This window comes from Aspergillus pseudotamarii (assembly GCF_009193445.1).
Source record: "Aspergillus pseudotamarii strain CBS 117625 unplaced genomic scaffold BDV38scaffold_52, whole genome shotgun sequence".
In the NCBI taxonomy this organism is placed as follows: Eukaryota; Fungi; Ascomycota; class Eurotiomycetes; order Eurotiales; family Aspergillaceae; genus Aspergillus; species Aspergillus pseudotamarii.
In genome coordinates, this window is record NW_022475066.1 from 251430 (window position 1) to 271674 (window position 20245).

The 20245-nt window shown below is 47.7% G+C and overlaps 5 protein-coding genes across 5 annotated transcripts; 2 read left to right on the plus strand and 3 right to left on the minus strand.

Annotated features, from left to right (window-relative positions):
- Positions 1–176: 176 nt before the first annotated feature.
- Positions 177–3388, minus strand: BDV38DRAFT_254877 (DUF2457 domain-containing protein). The gene has a single exon (XM_032055367.1). The coding sequence runs from the start codon at positions 2815–2817 to the stop codon at positions 649–651; it is 2169 nt and encodes a 722-aa protein (XP_031910688.1). The 5' UTR covers positions 2818–3388; the 3' UTR covers positions 177–648.
- A 4781-nt stretch (positions 3389–8169) lies between these two features.
- Positions 8170–9124, plus strand: BDV38DRAFT_158908 (uncharacterized protein). The gene has a single exon (XM_032051756.1). It carries the CDS (start codon positions 8334–8336, stop codon positions 8865–8867), a length of 534 nt encoding a protein of 177 aa, XP_031910689.1. The 5' UTR covers positions 8170–8333; the 3' UTR covers positions 8868–9124.
- A 1332-nt stretch (positions 9125–10456) lies between these two features.
- Positions 10457–13699, minus strand: sha1 (putative calmodulin-binding protein Sha1; the record flags this gene model as incomplete). Its single annotated transcript, XM_032062680.1, has 2 exons — positions 10457–10978; positions 11029–13699. The coding sequence occupies 2 exons, from the start codon at positions 13697–13699 to the stop codon at positions 10602–10604; spliced, it is 3048 nt and encodes a 1015-aa protein (XP_031910690.1). The 3' UTR covers positions 10457–10601.
- A 429-nt stretch (positions 13700–14128) lies between these two features.
- On the minus strand, positions 14129–16272 carry BDV38DRAFT_158943 (cytochrome P450). Its single transcript, XM_032051757.1, has one exon. The coding sequence runs from the start codon at positions 16052–16054 to the stop codon at positions 14558–14560; it is 1497 nt and encodes a 498-aa protein (XP_031910691.1). The 5' UTR covers positions 16055–16272; the 3' UTR covers positions 14129–14557.
- Positions 16273–17455: 1183 nt separating this feature from the next.
- BDV38DRAFT_254890 (vezatin family protein) lies at positions 17456–20204 on the plus strand. The gene is made up of 5 exons (XM_032055368.1): positions 17456–17970; positions 18047–18246; positions 18310–18791; positions 18859–19310; positions 19360–20204. The coding sequence occupies exons 1-5, from the start codon at positions 17922–17924 to the stop codon at positions 20031–20033; spliced, it is 1857 nt and encodes a 618-aa protein (XP_031910692.1). The 5' UTR covers positions 17456–17921; the 3' UTR covers positions 20034–20204.
- The last annotated feature ends 41 nt before the right edge of the window (positions 20205–20245 follow it).

Below are 20245 nucleotides of genomic sequence, written 5' to 3' on the forward strand. Positions count from 1 at the left end.
TTGAAGAAGATAAGACACGGTTGCGGTGGTTGACGTTGGGCTTTCGCTTGCCTGACGCTTAGCGCTCGGCTAAGCCAACCAAAGCGCCGGGAGATCAGCCAGGACCACGTATGTCTATACCTCCCATTAGTACCTGAATCTCGGTCATTTTTTTCTTCTTCTCTTCGATTCTAAAAGCTAAAGTCAACTACAAAGGATGTATAGTAAGTCTTTTCTTTTGTATGTATATTTTTTCATTTGTTTGAATTTCGGATATTCTGAGGGACCAGCACACTGATCAGTCGGTTGGAACCGGTATCTACAACGTCGCGCGCAACAACCAAAAAGGGGGTATACACTTCATGAACCGCCTCCATGCAACAAAAATTAAAACAAAAAACAGACCAAACCAGAGTCCCGACCAGAAACAGAGGCCGCCCAACAGAAGGGATGTCATAAAAATAGTAATAAAAGGGAGTGCGGGTAACAAATATGTATCACAAGAAACGAAGAAGCAAAAGCGATCGCCCTGTAAATGCAAACAAATGTCCTCCGAAGCAGAAAGCCATCAGCCAGGTAGGAAACAACAGTCAACGAGTGGGTGATCGTTAAAAATAATCAATATGTACAAGAAAGGCATGTATCCCTTCTGATGAAGAAAGGAAAGGTCTAAACAGATAGGACGAGCTGTGCGTCTTCTCCGACGCCGTAGGCTCGGCACCTCTCAGCAACTGCGAGGCCCAGGTCCTTCATCCGTTCAGCACCCTTTCCGGGAATGGGTCGCCGCTCCATCTGCTCCTTGGCAGCTTTGCGGCAGTGTTGACGCCAGTACTTTTCTTTGCGCTTCTGGCGCTTCTTCTCGAGACCCTCAACTATGTCGATGGGGCCTCTGGTATGTACTTCACGAGTGCGGGATGATTCACGCTCAGGTGACTCTCGGAGGGGAACAATACCCGTCCAGCGATAAGAGCCATCCTGTTTAGCGAAGAAGGGGTTGGGTGTCCGAGGAAGCGACTTGGTACGAGTAACGTGCCGGCGTTGAACCAACTCGCTGATGTTCACGCCAGGAGCCTGGAGATGGGTGGCCTCGTCACTGACAGTCTGTTCGACTTTAACTGGGGACTTTAACTTCATCGGTGGTGGTGGAGAGCGTAGACGTCTGGGGGAGGAGCGGCCATGGCGACGAGGAGGTGGAGAGACCATCCGCTTGGGAGACAAGCGAGGAGACTGCTTCCGAGTCTGGTCAGCCCCAGATCTTCCTCGAGCCGGTTCGTCGACCATGATAGACTCTGCCAGATCGTCGTCGTCATCCTCATCCTCCTCATCAAGATCCGATGTGGGGAAGCTAGGGTCGATGTCTTGAGGGATGATGATTTGCTTGGAAAGTCGACGCTGCTCGATGCAAGACTTGTAGGCAGCTTCCAGAGGTCGATCTTCGTCAAATGTGCCGCAGACAAAGTCCGTACTGTCAGGCAAGTTGGGAGTCCTAGGACGCATCTTCATAGGCTTCGCACGGTTGATGCCTTTGCCCGAGAGCGCAGGTGGCCATCTCCGGTTCAGATCATCATGACCAGAGTCGAAAGACGTGTTCGAGTCCCTCCGAGGGAGAACAGTAGGAGGAACCTCCAGAGTCAGAGGACTGGTAGCAGCAGTAGTCGTGGCAGGAGCCCAAAATTCATACTCGGAGCCATCATCGCTCTCATCTGAATCCGCAAAGCCTGCCTCGTTATCTGACTCGTTACCATCATCCGATGAGAGGTCACTGACAGTGGACTCATCGTCATCGTCGTCCTCTTCTTCATCCTCTGCTTCGTCCTCAAGAGCCTCCTCCTCTGCTTCTTCGCCGAGTTTCCGAATCGCGATTTCTTTCTTCATACAATCACTCATGGTGATCTTGTCCGTGTAGTCACCCGACTTGGTAACCCATTCATCATCTTCCTCCTCAGAGCTAGCAAACTCGTGGAAGCGAGTCGCCTCAGACTCTTCGAACTTGCCCAGACCGCTCGTGGGTACACCCCTCTTCTCGGTGGCTGGCTTCTGGACCTGGGCGACTGGAGGCATAACCTTCTCAGGAGATGCCTTACGAGAGATCGGGGCAGGTGACCCACGAGGACGTGATCGTACACTGACACCACGGCACGGAGACCGTTCTCTTTTCGTCTCCGGGTCACGGGCTGGGCAAACGAAGGTGAGGACCGTCCTCCGCTTCGCAGGCTCTGTTGGGGTAGGGTTGGTATCATTCTTCTGCGCGGTCGGTCGTTGCGGTGTGGGTGGTTGGGCCTTCGACTCCTCCGTTCTACGCCCGCATGCAAAGCTGATGCATCTCTTGCGTCCGAGGTTGGCCTCTACAGTCGACTCGCTAGTCTGTATGGTCAACTTCTTGTTGCTGCCCATTGATGGGGCTTTGCTGGATAGCTGAGCTGGTAGAGGTGGACTGGGGGTGCTGGACAAGGATGGACTGCTCAAGCCTTCGTCGCTAGTCAATTCAGCACTCGACACACCGCTAACATTACTATGAGGGTACGAGCGGTAGAAGGACCGGTCACGGGGGGAGGGAAGCTCTTCAGATGGGCTTAGAGTCGGGCTGTGCCGGAGGGCACGGGTGAGGAGGGATTCTTTCTTATCACTCATGGCGGTGGGAGACTTGACGTAAACCACACCGTCGTCAACGTTCATTTGGGCAGTATTTAGGAACCGGTGATCGGGGGGTTCATCGATGTCCTCAGTCATTGCGTTTTCTTGCGGGGCAGACTTGTTAGACTGATGAGGTGAGAGTAGCATCTTCAAGATGTGTTGTATCGACGAGAAAGGTCGGTCACCACCACGGAAGTTGGCCATCACTTTATGATTATATTAATACTGACGACAGGGAGTATGTGAGGGAAACAAGGTAAATGAGGATAAAGAGACAGCTCGGTAGGTAGTAGTATGGTGAGAGGTGGAAAGGATAGTGGCGACAGCGAGGATTGAAGGATTCAATTGCTTGAAAAGAATATAATCCGATAATTTCATCAATCAAATATATTTAATAAGAAGATGCTCTCTCAATATCGATCAATTGTGCAACCGATCGAGCCAGAGGGCAGAAGAGAATGGGGTCCCGAAAAGGACGAAGATGGTCATGATATACAAGGCATGGTGTTGAGGTATGGCGCAGCAGGGAAAGGAGACGATGGCGTCAGGTATGCGGCCAAGATCTGAGATCTACGCCTTCTTCAATAGATGGCAGCTCAAAGAGCGCCAGAAGAAGACGCGTTCAAGAAAAGCTCCAGAAAAAAAACAATGTGTTGGCAATAGTAGGCTTTGAGTTCGAGATGAAGGGAAGAAGGAATGTTAAGAGGAAGTCGGAGAATAAAAAAGAAAGCAGAATCCACAAGGGGAGGGCAAAAAGTGTATTAAAAAAAAAAAAAAAAAAAAAATTAAAAATAAAAAAAAATAGAAATTAGAAAAATTAAATAATCACAAAGGTAAATAGAAATAATTAATGATTCAATGGTTAGCAGCCGGTACAGTAAGTACGGCGTAATTTAGAGGGGTGGGAGGGTTTAAAGGAAAAAAATCATAATTAAAAGCAAAATCGAAAAAAAAAAAAAAAAAAAAAAAAAAAGGAAAAAAAAAAAAAAAAAAATAAGAGGGAAAAGAGATCTTCTCTTGGCCTTCTTTTCTTCTGCAGACGCTTGGTCCAATTATCCCCGCCAAGATGGACCCACCCTGTCGCTTTTACTCTCCAAACTGATGCATGCTTCTGTTCCTGCGGCTACGTGACGCTGGCTGAAAAAATACTGTATTGCTATATTTTTTGCAAGTTGACGATGTACTGCATCGAACAATCTCATTGAGAATACTTTGGGAGAAAATTCTTTATTAGGAGATAGTTTCTCAAAGGAGATCTCTGTATCTTCCTAGAAGCGAGATCATCTCGTCTAATTGTCTGAAACTGCGTAGGTTAAACCCTAAGATTCAAAGGACTGAAAGAAGATTGATTGTTACGAGCCGGTTTCACCCATCGGGACCGGATTCATGCCGAGTGAGAGAGATGACTATGAGGCATTTTGGAAAGGTACCCTGGAATTACCCAAAAGGGAAAGGCAGCTGCCGAGCTGACTAACCCGCGCCGGTAATTTGCCCAACAAAAACTACATCTTGAAAAGTACAGACCGAGTTTATGCGACTAAACCAAACACATGCACACAAATCCATCGGAGGGTATTATCAGAAAAGATATAGATGCTATTCTTCTAGAAGATTAATTCCTTGATCCTATTTCGATCTGACCCAAAAATGGATGCTACTAAATCTCGACAAACTATTGATGGACCCCGATCCCATGCTGTACCACTGTAAGTACATTTCATTTCACCCCCACGAGGCTGGATCCCAGGGCGGCACGAGCTGCAGCAGCACTCGTAAGTCGTAACGCTGTCCCAGAGGTTGCCCTATCGCTTGGTCGGCCCTCTTGTAGGACGAGAGACCAGTAATGTAACCGTAAGTTACCAGACCATCGGAACAACGACAAAGATGACCACTGGCACTCGGTTTCAGTGACGATGGAGACAATGGTGAAGAAGACCAGGATAACTCCGGTGCGCATGTTATTATGACGATTATAACTAACAAGCGAAGACAACTCTCCAGCTAGGTGCCACTTTTGTCTCGACCGCTTTTCCGTACTCTTACCTAACTAGTTACTGGTAACGTACCAACCGTAGCGCCGTGTCTGAACAACACCAAGACGGGAAGGGTAATGGTAACCAATTCAGTTGAAACTTGACAGCCTGAGGCTACACTCGGCCAAACTTCTTTCTTGGACTCAACCGGTCACTAGGACGAAACCGGCTCCCAGCACTAAATTAGAATCAAACCCTGGCAAACCTACTCTGGCGCTTTACGCGCGCCTTCATCTTCGAGTTAAACACAATTGAGTCTAGTTTGATTTGACTCTCTTTGATCACGATGGCGTACTATTGGTGATATCTTCATTTCCAAGACTTGAATGGTCGAGGTTGAAACGAAACCTTCAATGAATCATTACCTACGTTCTCGCCGAGCCCGTTCCTTACTTGACAGCACAGTTCATTCGTTCCTGATCCGTAATCTTGGCTCCTTTTTTTCTTTTTTTTGTTACCTGCGGTAGGTTGCAGCCCCCGAAATGCTCTGTACTCCCGGGAAGCCTTACAGAGATACTACATGTAAATACCGTATCTTCGAACTTGTCAAACCTAACATGATTAGAATTGAAAGAAGTACTAGGAAGGGATGAAGGTAGCGACCGAGGAATGGAAGCTGCAATAGAATCCTCAAGGAATTTCTTGGATCGAAGGCCCCTTGCGTTGCGATGAAGTGTTACTTACTTGCAGTACTCGGAGTACGATGGGAGTGCAACCGTCCACAGAATCCACGGGTTTGGCCGATCACCCATCCAACCATGACGCTATTGACTGTCTGATAATGCTACTGTGATGGCCAAGAGTCGCAGCCACCAAAATGGATGATGCGATCTTCGACTCTACCTCCCTCTGTCGAAAGAAATCAGTAGTACAAACAGGACAGCACATCCAGAATCAAATTTTGGGGGAGGTGTGTTGTGAATATTGGTAACTATTACAGACTACCGGTTCTGGGCATGACATAGGCAGCTCTTGGCTGTCCGGCGTCGATGATAATTTTAATCACCACATTATAAATAACAACCAGGGGAGGGTGATCTTGCTCCATTCGGAGCAGCGATAAGTACGGGACTAGTCATAAGCAAAGAGCAATAGAATTACTCTAAACAAGTCACTAGGGTGACTTCCTGAGGGTGAGAACTTAGCACGCTGCTCTCTTGGCCTTCTCATCCACTTCTCCACATCGATCACCGCAGGGATAGACAACTTGGAGAATTCTTCATTCCTCGTTGGGCAAGGTTATGGGTCCCTCCTTCATGATGTTGTAGAATGTTGATTATAGTTCGTAGGGCCATAATTAGAATTGGATTTAGGCATTCATGACAAGAAAGGCGAAGCACAGAGGCAGTGTTGGAGCTCTGAAGATCACCGCCTCAACTTGAGTCTATCTGGAGAGAGAACTGCCCCCGTACAGAGTACATACATGCACAGTACATGATGTGCCAAGTCCCGGGCCTCTATGCGAGGTATGGGAGAAAGTCTAAACAGAGTAAGAAAGAATGGTAATACATTTGAAAGTGGCCAAACCCTGATGCCTTCAAAGAAGACTCAGATAACCTGTCGCATGGAGGATATCAATAACATAAAAGAAACTGAGTTGGTGATGCCTGACCCAGTGAGAGAAGCGGTCAGATGGGCTCCCGTGACATCGAATTCAAGCGGAGTCTCAAGGATCTTGGATCACCAACGAGAGAACCAAACGCCGCGGAAATCTTGAGTCTTGGTCAAGCTTCATGCGACTCAGGGATCCCCCCACTTATTCCAAGCCTTACTCGGTTTTTTGTGGAATTTTTTTTTTCTTTTCTTTTTTTTTTCTTTTACCCGTTCTTCCGTCTCCCCTCTCTGACTGTTCGACTCGATCTCATTCGGCACAGATGTTTCTGTTCCCATCTCAGCAAATCATAATGGTTGGAAACAATCATTCCGCTCTGTTCACACAAATAACCACTCCTGCCTTGTGAACATAAGAAAAAAAAAAAAAAATACGAGCTACTCGGATGTCCCATTTCAGTTAGGTAACGTTTTAGCTTCCAGTCTCAGGGCTGAATGGGACAAGGAAAGAGGTGGTCTTTTTCCAACACAACGCATCGACATTGGACGAAAATTGATTACGACTCCCTCCCTCTCTCTCTCCGCACTCAAATTTTGGAGATTCATGTCCCGGTCTGATACACGCAATGCATAGGACCGGGAGGAGGCATCTGACTTCTTGCGGTTAAAAATCCGACCAAAGTTTAACCAGATCGCTGCGGAGTGAGATCGCATGTGGCATTGAGCTCGTGGGTAGACCCAGTCGAGCGTTCAACTGGTCGATGCGTTGTGGTCATCGCAGCAATCAGTCACCGGTCGGCCTAAAGGGGTAGGTCCTACACTATCCCAACCTATGTGGCAGGACTCCATACAGAGCGCTGTGCACACAGGATGATTTCACACCTCCCGGCGCCTTGGTTTCTTGCCCCCCGCCCCAGCCCTCTGCTGTGATGGGAATGGGAGTTATCCGCCGAGAGGCGACTAGGTGGAGGTCGTGAATTGCCAGTTGTACGGTGGGTTACTTTAGCTCGTAGGCATTTCGGTTAAAGTCTAGGATCAGGAGATAAATGTTTGGTGGGAAATGGACACGCTTGCTGTATAACGGGATGGAGCTATAAACTTAGGATTGGATAAGGACTGCATAAACGCCAAACAGCTTATCAACCATGGGCCGATGGTGGCCGACAGCGGCAGAGACTTGGTACTGGGGAGCATTTGTATGAGGCATTTATGGGACTCGTTGATGCTGGTGGGGGAACGGACGTGCACGGGACTCTTTGGCTTCACGCCGACACCTTTCAGGCCATTTAATCACAATGCAAGACTGACCCAATCTGGGTAAGCCTGAGGCAGTCAAAGTCGGACAAACCCCATCCGAGTGTACTGCTTCCTCAGGCTCCCCAAGCTGACCACTGCTATCTCCAGGTTTATGTCTGCTATTCCAGTAGTACTACTAGTAGTATGAATTACTACTAGTACTATACTATACGGAGTACATTTCCCCTCATGCATGGTCAGCTTCCTCCAATCCCCCGGCAACACCCCCATCCATTGTCGAATCAACGAGTGTCAAGTCTCCCCTCTAGTGTGCGAACCAAAGGACGAGGCAATTCGACCTTTCCTTTCTTTAGACCATGACATCTGCATGGTGCTTTTGACTCTTCCCTTCGATCGTCCTTTTGAGTGCGATCATCAAAATTCCTATGACCGAGTAACCATTGTCATGCAAACAATTCATCGAGCCCTTTCTCCATTGTCTCGCTGGACCCACGATGGTTTTCTTCATCAAACCGGACCCGGTAATGCCAATACAAAATACCGGTGGTAGGTACCGGATTTCCCAGTGCGTGGTAATTTAATCCAAACCACAAGGGAGGGGGAATGAAAAGAACCAAAACAAAAAAATAAAAATAAATAAAAATAAAAGAAAGAGATTATTGAAGATCCAAATTGTGTAACCAAATCACACATGGAATGACCCTTACTTAACAGCTCATTGGCTAACAACGGTTTTCCAGAAAACAATAAACTCCCTCCCTTTCACTCGGCCCGAATGCCACCTGAACGGACAGGATGTACAGGATGTACAGGATGTATGTACCTGTCATTCACTCTATCCACCCAGAGGAAAAGGGGAGAGGAGAGAGGAACGAATAGATGGAGTGGCACATCACATCACTTGATCTGATGATCGACGCTCTCCCCCAACTTTACGGCATTCTAGCACTTCTGCTTTTTTTGTATTCCCACACCACCCCCTGGAACTTTATGGGCAGCCAAGACCTCTGCCAAGAGCCGCCAAGATATAACCAGTATGTCCCCATGCATTTCGAGAGAGAGAGAGAGAGAGAGAGAGAAAAAACATTCCCAATTTCTCTCTCCTCCAGCGACCCCTTACTCCTGCCCTTCTGGCTGGCTGGTCATGGTCCATTCCACAGCAGCGCTTGGCAACGTTGCGATGGCTGCGCCTCCCCTCCGTCTCACGGAGAATCCGCCAAGAACCGTCTGACTTTTCGTCTTCTTACATTCTTCTCTCCTTGCGCGTCCTGTGTGACGGTCCTCCGGAGCGAGACGGTCCTCTTCTTGCGTTACGCTGCCAAGTGCGGCCAAGAACTTCCACATTCCCAAGATGTCGCGCGGGCCCTTTCAAACAATCTTCTCGGACCCCGCGGAGGCCCCCCGTCCTCTTGAGGCAGTGGAGGCAGATCTCGTCGATCCTATGCAAGAGCCAGTTGTGATTAGAACGGGAAATCATCACTACCTACGTCGACGGCTCGGCACGCGGACTCGTTAAGGAGACGGACGAACTGCTCCCGGGTCAAACTTCAATAGTGCTGCCTACTGGAGATCCAGACTCAGACTGGAAAAAACCCCCTAATGACTCAAATTCTAAACTCGACGCATGCTCTGCTTAGGTGACGGCCTCCGACCGGCAGCATGACTCAGGCATGAGCCTCTTCTTCTGTCCGGACTATTAACATTTACACATAGCAATCCCAAGATTATTGAACATAGTAATTTGTTTATCTAAAATCTGCACTCAGATAAGAGTGCATTAGCAAATCCGATGTCTTAATCTTATGAACAGACAGAATATGAGAGACATACATACAGATGTACAGATCACATCCACCTTTCAATAAATCCACATCAACAATGAAACCCTAATATAAAAAAAAAACACCCCAACTCTCAAGAAGAAAGATGAGGAGGAAAAAAAAAAAGATAAAATCCAAAACTTCCCAAAAAGCGACCTTCTCGAAACGAAACAACCTTCAGCATAACCACCACCTCGGCTTACCACATCTATTAAGTAACGAACCAAAGAGTTTACAAAAAAACAAAAACAAAACAATCCTATTAGTAACTTGTGGCTTGGAAGTCTCCAGGAATCATCACTTTTATGTAATTTGATCTAGGCCTTCATATATTTACCCTATGGATAGTAGGTTGTGTATTACATTTACTGTTAACTATAGAGTATATAAAATTATACACGTAAACATCAGTCAGTCCTGTTCATCTTCCAGGCCACCACAATACGTTAGTAACATAAATAAATACCTATATTCTATTTGTAACCTATATATAAAGCTAGTTACTCCATTTATTAAATTATTAATAATAATACATAAGTAACCCCCCCATATAGCAACAACCCAGAAAACTATCACATATAACATAACATCATAGTTCCCCCTCCACCAACACCAAAACCAATAGTAAAGTAAGCATATACTAATGCACCCTATACCCGACTCCAAACGCTAGAAAGGAATAGAATTTACTTACTACGTCCGTCCACCCGAAAAACTCCTAATCTACTGTGAAGGAAAAGGACGATGATAGGCAGACATATAAATGAGGTGTTGGTCAGATGAATGGAATGATGTCATGGTTGTCAGCAAGTCACTAAAAGTAGTTTTCCGGTCGGGGGTCAGTGGCGAGGATTATCAAAGTCTGGTAACTATTTCCGATGGAGGTTTGTTTGGATGAGGTTCTATTTTTGTTTCCAGAGATCAAGTCATTAGGTGGTTGGGTTGTGAAATGGTTTGTTTGTTTGCTTGTTCTTGACGTCAAAGTTGGAAGTTCGCTGAGGGATTTTGTTTCTTTTTTATTTTTTTTTATTTTATTTTTTTTGTTTTTTGTTGGATTGGTGCCTTGTTCCGTTTCAAGCTATACCTTACGTATCTGGTGTTGATTTTGTCGTGGTTTCTATTCTCATTATGCATTACTATAATAGTATTATCCTATTTATGACATAACGCTGGACAAAAGACTATGATCCTGGAGACGCTGAAAATAGTACAGCCAAACTAAGGCAATGTTGAGTGATTGGCTTGACATCGTACTCTATAATTCATACAAGGGTCATTGCCTTGCCAATGCCCAATATGCAACCGCGGGTATATGAAACGTCCGAGTTCAGTACGCGGACCGCTGGCCACGTAGAGGGACCCCCTTGGACATAGGGATTAGCTTCTCGTATCTGCTGCTTGTGTTGTGCCGCTGCTGCGTCGCTTTCACCATTCTCCACCACCGGATAATGATCTCTTTGGCCCAGAGGATTCGGTCTCTTGTCTGCACGACGGCTGCGCATTGTCTAGCGACGTCTCGGGCGACTGTCCGCCGTTGGAGATCCCGATGCGCGAGGACTTGTCGCCATCTCCTTTGCAAAAATGTCGCCGCGCGAGCACGCTTAGTTGCGGAAAGGAATCGAGAACAGAGGAAGGTGAGTGCCCCCAGTGTGAAGTCGCTGTTTAGGATGTGCGCCCTTGAAGAACTAGGGGAAATGAGATACGCTAGTAGTTGTTAGTTGGGCTCCATGATGGGTATTCACTAGACGACTTACCGAGCTCTGCACTGCATCCTAGCTCCCTGAGGCGAGATTGCAGCGAGGAGAGTGGCTCCATGAGTTCCGTAGATAGGGGCTGACTCCCTTTGAGTATGTAGTTCTCGTACTCATCCACAATGCTTTCGTAAATCTTGCCGTCCGCGAAGCTGGTGCTAAAGTTCTCAAGTTGTAGGCCTTTCAAATATCCCAGAATAGAGGCCCATTGTCGAAGCAACGATGTAGCCTCGTCACCCTGCTCATACAAACCATCGAAATCTCTATTGAACCATCCCTCACCCTTGACCGACTCATACCCATACTGAGAGACGGCCTTCTGCTTTAGGCGGTCGATCTCGTTTCTCAAGTCATCCCAATCGACAAGCCGAGCGAGGCTCCATTGGCTAACAAGGCCCCATAGAAGTGCGACGTTCTTCTCACGATGTCCATCGACTATGTCCTCCGCACAGATACGACGAACCAGCTTGTGGGAACTCTTGCTGCAAGCCAATGCATTCAGAGCAATTCGCACATTGAACAGCTTTACTGCGCGACTAAGACATGGAAGCTTCAGCCCTTGTGAAAGCGGGCCCAAACGCGCCCCATCTGCGAGGCATAAGTCGGTCGGATATAATAATAACTCCACAATCCTAGTTAGCCGGACACCGTCTCTCATGTCTACAGCTAAGTTGCTTATCTGGTAGTCGTACTCCTGCAGCGCGCTTTGCTCATAGACCAACTGGCAGTCTAAATGACCAAGCGTCTTGATGATGTCTCCGGACGAGGGTAGAAGAAAACGAGTTAAGGCCTGGAGCACGGCGGCAGAGGACTTGAACTGGGATGAACGAAGGAAAAGGCAACGTGGAAGTACCGTCCCTGGGCTTGAAATTCCCTTGTCCAAGAGGATGACGATCATGATGCTGCGAAGTACAGTGCGATGATAGGCCGTGCCAACCTCGTCTGAATCCCCGCCGCTGAATTCTCTAGCATGTCGTTCCATGTCTTGGTTTTGCAGCAAAAAAGTATTTAAAAAGTTTTCTAGTCCTCTCTTCAGTGCTTTACCATCGCCAAAGTCCATGTCAGGTTGGCTATGACTGCTCTCCTGAGCCAGTCTGTTATCGGTCATCCTCCTTCCTGTGACTGTTTCCACTGCCGCTCGTAACGCCCGTGGATCATACGTTTGCATCCAGAAGTCCAAGAATTTTCGCTTCATTCCCACATCCTGCCGCAGCCGGTCATTCCGTCCAAGCACATCTCTCGGGATACTCATGGCACCGTATAGCAATGATGCTTGGACCCTCTTATAAAGATGTGCAAATGGTGTGTTCTGGTAGAGCTTGAGTAGTTCATGTCGAAGTGCTGTTGGATCTTGGAAGCTTAAACTCTCGTTGGTCTGATCAAAAACCCTATTGGCCAGTTGAGTTATCATGATCTCCTGATGGGAGAGCCAGTCATCTTCATACAATTCCGGCTTTGTGATATCGTCCTTCAGCAATGGATACTCGTCGTCAATGTGGTTCGGTTTAGGGCGCACTACCGAGGCCTTGGAGAGGTTGACGCGCATCTCAGAGCTCTTCAACGTATTGGAAAGTGTGGAATGCTTAGAAACTGAGGGAGCTCGATTGTCGTTTGTTTTTCGCTTTTCCAACTTGTTGCTTTCTTGTACCACATGAACGGATGCTGCTTTGGCGTTGTTTCTACTTTCTCTCATCACTGTTCGCTTCACAGTCCCATTAACAGACCTTGCTTTGAGTGGACTCATCGGCTTTGTAGAAGGATATCCACGCAGTTGAGCTTGTGCAGGTTTCGAAGCTGTTCGAGGGTTTTTAAATTCGTCATTGGTCTTCATGGGTTGAGTATCCTTGCCCTTTCCCTTGCCGAGAAGGCAAGCTCCAGGAGGAATATTTTCTTTTCCACCGTTCTTCCCAGCAATATCGACGTGAATATAAGACTCCTGCTTAACTTTCGCGCTTGGTTGAAGCGGAATTCGCTGCGCGGATGAAGCCAAAGAGCGTCTAGCCTGCCGCTTCCTAGCGACATGTGACTCTAAGGCGTTAACCTGCGTGTCCTCCGGAACGTAGTCTTGCATACTGTTAGACTTGGTAGGGCTGATGATACCCGTAAACACGCTCGCAACAGTGGAGTCATCCGGCGGAATATACACCGTGTTACGGCGTGCATCAGTCTTCAAAGCATTCTTCGATGGAGTTTGACGTCCGTTCCCATTAATCTGCATCAGAAGCTCCCTATTCTTTTGGGCGTCTAGCTTTGTACTCCGCAATTTCTTCTCGGGCTCTCCTAATGGCTTCGAAGTCCTAGGTGGACTAGCCGTGAAGCTAACCTTCGGACGGAACCTCTGGGCCGGTTGGGCCAGTAAAGACATCTTTCGACCTGAAGGGGCGACTGCTGGACGGATTTCCCTTCTCTTCGGGTTGACTGTTTGCACGGGGTTCTGTTCGCCATCATCGTGGATAGCGAAAGAGCTGCCGGTCTTCGTCCTTCGACGGGGCTTGACTGTCGTTAGAAGCGGCGCTTTGATCTCGGTGGTGAATTCGATGTTGGCCGTCTCGTCACAGTTTTCCAAGCTATCCTCCCAGAGCTTGCTAAACGAGCTATCTCCTCCGCTGCTCCGGTCAAATCGAGAAGATCTTGATGGGCACGGGGTGCCAACTTCTCCTAATAGACCTGACATGATACTGTCGAACAATATCTAACCGATCTGAAGTGAGTGTGGTGCAATAGAAGGCATAAGCCCTTATAACAACATGTGTCTAATATAATGTTTTTGGACTGAAACAAAGCCTGTGATATCGTATCGAGGGGTACGTAGTTAAAGTAAGGGGCAACGCGGGGGTGAGCAACCGGTAGTTCTCGGAAGATCGTCGCGTTGGAGGTACAGTTTGTTGATCTGCTATGTTGGTGACTAAAATTGTACCTTCAGATGATAAGGCAGAGGTAGCTGATTCTTCATTGGTTTACAGATGTTGGAACCGTGGATTGCGAGGTATGGAGATGGGGACGCGATGTTGATGGGTTGGTTGCTGGCGCAACGCGGTGGTGCCTGAGGCATTATTTATGCAGATGCAGTATGTATGTCTCAGTTGGCGGCAGCTACTACTAGTAGTACTGCCATCGTTTTGTCTGAGCAGATATTATTTAGTAATAGAATCACTAGAGTTACTTCGTAATGGAAAACCTAGTTGAGTATGCTTCTGCCTATGATGTGCCTTAACCGTTGTGCTCTGTCTACAAAATAATGGAAGGCCCTTCAACAATAGATTAAGAGGACTTGAAAGTCGTGAGATTATGCAAGCATATACTATTCATTTCTCTCTTTCGAAAGACAAAATAGCACATTTAAGCTCGTATATATTTTAGGGGCTCTAAATGCGATATTGATATATCTCGAGCGCTTCACTCCTGAGATCTTAATCCAGATCGCATCAATGACTCAGGTTGTTTTCCAACTCCACTTTCATAGCTGGACATTTAACTGAGATACTGGGAAGATCCAAGGTCATTCTTCTGTGTGTAGATAGATTTCCATGCATCAGATACGGTCCCGGATTCTCTCCAAGATTCGCTTTTCGTCTTTGTCGGTATCCTCCCACTCTTTCTTGATTACCCGCTCATGCTTTGAGCTCCTTGGTTGAAACAAGGCTTTGACGGAAGAGGGACTGCTTTCGCCGCTAAGATCAGCGTCCCCTTGTGCAGATGTGATATCGTAAGCCCAGAGCAGACGTGAAGTAACGATCAGTAGGCTGCCCCGTGCGAGTCGGTGACCAGGACATATTCTCCGTCCAAAGCCAAAAGCGGAGACAGGGAGATCTGGGTTGTTGAGATATCTATCAGGATTGAAGGTTGCGGGATTGTCGAAAGTCGCCTCGTCCATGTTCATCCCAAACTGGTTTGCGACTACCGTCGCGCCGGCAGGGATACGGTAGCCCATGTACTCGTCGTCTTGTATGACCGCGTGAGGAACCCCAATTGGAGAGATAGGGCGCCAGCGAAGGAGTTCAGAGACGATCGCCCGGATGTATGGAAGGTTCTCAAGGTCGTCGGGCGACGGCAATCGGTCCTCGCCGACAACGGAGTCTAGCTCTGCTTGTGCTTTTTGTTTCACCTCTTTGTGGAGTACACATACCATAATCAATATCTCCAAGACCATCTTAGTCGTATGGATTCCAGCTACGTAAAGTTCGCCCAGGGCGTAGCAGACATCTGCCCAGGGGAGCTCTTTAGCTTCGCTTCTCTGAGAGACCTCATGACTCCAGTTCCAGCAGTCGCCTCCAAGCGCAATGTTGCCACATTCAGTATAGACTTCTTTGGTCTTATAATGAAGCTCTTCTGCCTTCTTTCTCCAAGTCAAGAAGCAATGTGGGAGCCAGTCGAGCATGGGGAACAGGTCAAGCAAAATCGTTCCAAAAGAAGCTTTCTGAAGTACGAATGTGGCCATTTCATTTATTTGATATAACATCTTATGGTCGCTATCGTCCTTGCCTCTCCCTTTTCCGTATACAAGCGTGAACATGATGTCCGATGTGTAGCTGAGGAAGGCCTCTGAAAAATCATTCGTGGATAAGAACTCATGAAGAAGTCGCTTGCTCTCGAAATCCTGGAGTTGACGATAGGCAGTAGACGCCCTTTCACTGAGGAGTGACGAGCCCAACCGTCTATGGAGTCTCCACTGGGCACCATATGGCATGAAAGCAGATGCCAGTCCCTTGTGCAAGTACTTATCCAAGAACTTGGACGCGGGACGCGAGCTGTATATACTTGCTCGTCGCTCCAGTAGGTCTTGGGCCGCTCGACGACTCCCCAGGATGATAAATTGCTGGGCTCCAATCTTTGCGCTCACTATGGGGCCATACTTTTTATTCCATTTCTGAAATGTTTTGGCGATATCTTTCTCTGGAAAGGGCCCGGAAAGTAATGTTGGGCCAGGAGGAAGTGGAAGTTCAGATGCATTTAAACCGATGAAGCGCTTGAGAGGGGTACAGAGGAATAAAAGCGGCGCTAACAGGCAGAGACCGATGATCAGTTCCATATCCTATTCCTCACTCTTATTGAAAAGAGCAGAAAAAGAAAAAGAAATAATAAAAAATATCGCAGGATGTAGGAAGGGATAACATCCACTATCTTTCAAAATAGCTGCAAAGCACAGAATTTTCTGGCCAGCTTATAAACGGAGCTGTGTCTTTTCGTTGTCCAGCCATTTTCATGCACGTCCACGTCAAGCTGCATATAACTATGAGGGAGTTACAATTCCAGCGAAGAGGATAGGTTGACGGCCAATATGGCTATGACGAGTCGGTTAGGGAGCAGCGCTTTAAATATCGCTAAAACTTAATCTGACTCGTTTTCTGGGTCAGAACACGATATTTCGGTGAACTCCCGAATCTGATCCTCGAATGAAGTACATGATAAATGTATAGAGCTGAAATATGCCGATCTTCATTGGACAATCTAACTGTGGCTGACAATCACATAAGGTTTGGGTCTGGGATGCAAAGATTGCTCCTATAGCTTAAACAGAGTCTTAGTTTGCCTTGACAACATCCTAAGATGAGGTACCTTTCAGTTGGAATCGCCATCACTGCAGTTGGGATACGATTACGAAGAGTTTGTTCACGGCGAAAGTTCTCCACTCTGAGGGGATATTGAGTGGTTTGCATATATTGCTTCATCCAGCTTAGCGGGCCCTTAGTCATTTGGCCCGTGACTTTATCAGTAAATTAGGTTGGGACCGAGATTCAAGGTATCCATCAGGTTAAACTCCTCAACAATCCGGTGGAAAAGGCTTCCTGTTTAGTTTTTAACATGTGGTCTGATCATCATCTTTTTCATTCTGAATGCAGGGATACTTAAAATTGAATTACTCGGTCATGAAAGGTGTTTGCTCCGTGGAAAGCCAGTCAGGGTATGCCTCGATATTGCAATGTCTGTATTAAATTGCTAATTTTTAAGACAACAAGCAGAAGAGTATAATTAAACCCGTCACGATAACAAATAAAAAGGTACGGAGAACCTAGCTTATAGTCAACCTGAAACGACAGTTCTCTGCCTAGTGGTGTCGTAGTAGTTTGGTAGTATGATGCATGGGCCTCGGCCAACCCCGCCGTCATCCGTCGGCCTTCACAAGATGCAACGGCGGTTACTCGGTCTTATTTTGCAAGAATAGCCGTTTCATGAGGCATGGTGAGATTTGATGGTGTAGTGAGGAAGGTTTCAATTGGAATAATTACAGATCTGACTCACCATGATATAAGAAAACACAGCCTCGTGGTGTCTGTACTTTGTAGGCAAAACAATTTACTCGAAAAGGATTTGACCGAAGAGCCCCGTTGAGAAGGGGGTCAAAACCATAAACGGCCCAGAGTGGCTTAGTTCGGTGGAGCCGTGAACACTGGCTTTAAACCTGTTCCGAACGGTGATCCGGTCTCCGATTCGACAATCGACGCATCCAAAACCTCCCCTTCCCCAGACACACATGGACCGGATCTTCAACGTGGCTCACTGTGCCTGCACTATTTTTACACTATCTGCCAGGGGTAAAGAACCTGGCTTGAACTCGAACCTACGCCCACTGCGGACGTTGAATTTCCCTTTGTTTGTTGGCGCTCTTTACCCTCCGAAGCACATCTGAACCCCCGGTTGTTCCGCCATTGATTGTTGCCTTTCTCACACCACCACCACCGCCATATCGCGCTGTTGGACTCTTCCTCGGAGATGATCCTTCCATAGTCCGACTCCCATTACGTTCCTTATCGTTTTCCTTCTTACGCTCCTTATAATACTTTTAATAAAACGAAGCCATCGCCGCCGCCGCCGCCGCCGCCGACCAGACCGAGCACCGAGCAGCCCACATACCCGCCCCCTCCCTATCGGCCAGGCTTACGGCATGCCCACCGATCATGGAATCTCTTGTTTATGAAAACTCGCCTTTGGCGGATTATCTCCAAGGTGAGTCCTTTTCTCGCTTTCATAAGTCCTTATAAACCTCTGGTTTTTCGCGTCACAGAGGTCTAATGCGCACCAGGGGAGGGTGAGCACGACCCAAGCTGGCCCGTTAAGGAGACAGAGAATAGCGATATTGCCTCCGAGTCAACAGCGGCGGATTTTGCTCCACGAGGAGCGTCAAGATTTCAAGAACGGATCCGGAATAAGCTCCCTAGACCACTAGACCTTAAGTCATCGCACCAAAGAGCGGCTCTAGGCAAACTTTACGACGCCTGTACGGTATGGGTTCCAATTACGTCGTTGTATTATCTATGATTGCCTTTAGGCTGATGAAGTCTACAGTCGGCGTTGAATTCGCGTGTTGGACGAAGCGATAATGAGAGGTTTCTGGAACAATTCGGTTATGTCATCGTCGCGTCGCAGTTGCTGAACGAGCATAGCGCCCCTTCCTATACTTCGGCTGCAGATGTGCTGTCTAGTTCGCGTTCGGCCGATCTTCCGTCAATTTCTTCAACTTTTGGACTACAGGGCGCCGTTGTCACAGCTTCGACATCCTTCTCTATCGCTTGGTTGCTGCACTGGAGTCGTCCTCGAACGGGCTCAGGCCTGAACCCCCGAAAAGTTGGCGTACTGTTAGTCTTGGTACCCGTAATCGGGGTGCTGTTTTATGCATTCGCTAAACGACAATGGCTTAAGTATTTGCGACACCAATCTGTGGATGCGGCGGCATTTTTCATTGGCAACGCTCAAGGGTTTGATTCTGCTGCTTCGGCATCGGTCGTGTTCATACAGGAGGTTGAGCTAGTCTCCAGAGGCTACCGCATGTAAGCCAGTCTTCCTCTCATTCATCTGCAATTAACCGACGAATTTCGGTATCTAACTCAATCATAGAAGCACACCATTGCCTCCCATATCTAGACTCGAGGATCAAGCGCAAACGCGGCGATGCTTGAGGCTGCGTCGGACTGTGTCGGAATGCTTCTACGCCATGTTGAAACGGTATATACAGGCACAACGCTCTTTGCAACCCGTCACGGATAATGACAACCTGGCCAAATATTATGACATTTACGATGTCTCGGAGGAAGAATTAGCGGAGGCTGAATCAGCACTCGCCGAGCGGGCGGTTGAAGATCAATACTCCTTACGCGCTCTTCGAACCCTATTCGGACGGTTATACATCGTGAGAAAGAGCATACTCTGCTGCCTATTGGCTTTGGGTGCCGATGGTGGAGGATCCGACATCGCGCGATGGACCATCGCTATCGAGCAGATGCAGGACCTGGCCGAGGTAACCGGCAGAAATACAGAAAAGATGACCAACATCCTCAATGAGGAAGACAGTGAGTACGAGAGCGAACCTGCCAAAGACCCCACTAACCTATTTTTTAGGCAGTCAAGTTCCTCGGTCTCCCCTACCCACAGCATCTCCTAATAAAGAGCATCTCCGTGCGCAATATCGGAAGCTTAACTCTCTTTCACAGGCAATCCGCGCGCTTCACGCAAAAATGCATCTCATCAGAGAAATGTCTAGTGCCAGTTTGGAACAAACGGATGCTGATGAGAATGACGAGAATGAAGCGACGGTTGCTTCTCACTACGAATCAATCGGAACGGACATAAAAAACCTTCTCCAAGAATGGGAGGATGGTAAAGCCGCCATGGCCAGTATCACGCCAGACAAGCGATTGAACGTGGATCGACTTTCGAGGCCGTTGAGTGAGTGGAAGCTGCCGTCATCCCCCACTCCTAGTCTAGGCGGTTCCACAGCGGTGGAAGGTAGTCCAGCCGATGCGCTTAAAGCCTTGAATGGCGAAAGGCCGGATTCCAGCATCATTCATACCATCGATGACGAGGAGGAAATCTTTGAAGCCGTGGCCCTCCCAGCCCGTAGCAAGAGACAATCCTTGACGAGAGAGGAGCGAATCGCTCGGGTCAAAGAAGACCGAGCAAAACAAGCAGCGGCACGCGAGCGCCTTGATGCGAACACCAACATGCTAAAGGAGCTTGAGATGGTTATCAAGCAACGACCACCAGCAGCTTCAAAGCGGATTACTAGCATCTGATCTCCCACATACCCCCGCTATCCCCTCTCTCCCCCTTCCTTCTTCGCCTCTCCTATAATATCTCCTTGTGCCCCTACATACTTCTGAATCCTGTTATTTGGAGAGAACTGTGACAGTCAGTCAGCAAACCATGCGGTTGATACCCAATGTAAATAGAGTGGACCGGTGTCAATGGGGTTTTTTTTTTTTTTTTTTTTTTTTTTTTTTTTTTT

Bases quoted from the DNA above. Each gene is read 5' to 3' on its own strand.
- BDV38DRAFT_158908 (XM_032051756.1), top strand. From the start codon at position 8,334: ATGGAGTGGCACATCACATCACTTGATCTGATGATCGACGCTCTCCCC.
- BDV38DRAFT_158943 (XM_032051757.1), bottom strand. From the start codon at position 16,054: ATGGAACTGATCATCGGTCTCTGCCTGTTAGCGCCGCTTTTATTCCTC.
- BDV38DRAFT_254877 (XM_032055367.1), bottom strand. From the start codon at position 2,817: ATGGCCAACTTCCGTGGTGGTGACCGACCTTTCTCGTCGATACAACAC.
- BDV38DRAFT_254890 (XM_032055368.1), top strand. From the start codon at position 17,922: ATGGAATCTCTTGTTTATGAAAACTCGCCTTTGGCGGATTATCTCCAA. The intron at 18,247-18,309 runs GTATGGGTTCCA...TGAAGTCTACAG, and splicing joins AACTTTACGACGCCTGTACG to TCGGCGTTGAATTCGCGTGT. The intron at 18,792-18,858 runs GTAAGCCAGTCT...ACTCAATCATAG, and splicing joins GTCTCCAGAGGCTACCGCAT to AAGCACACCATTGCCTCCCA.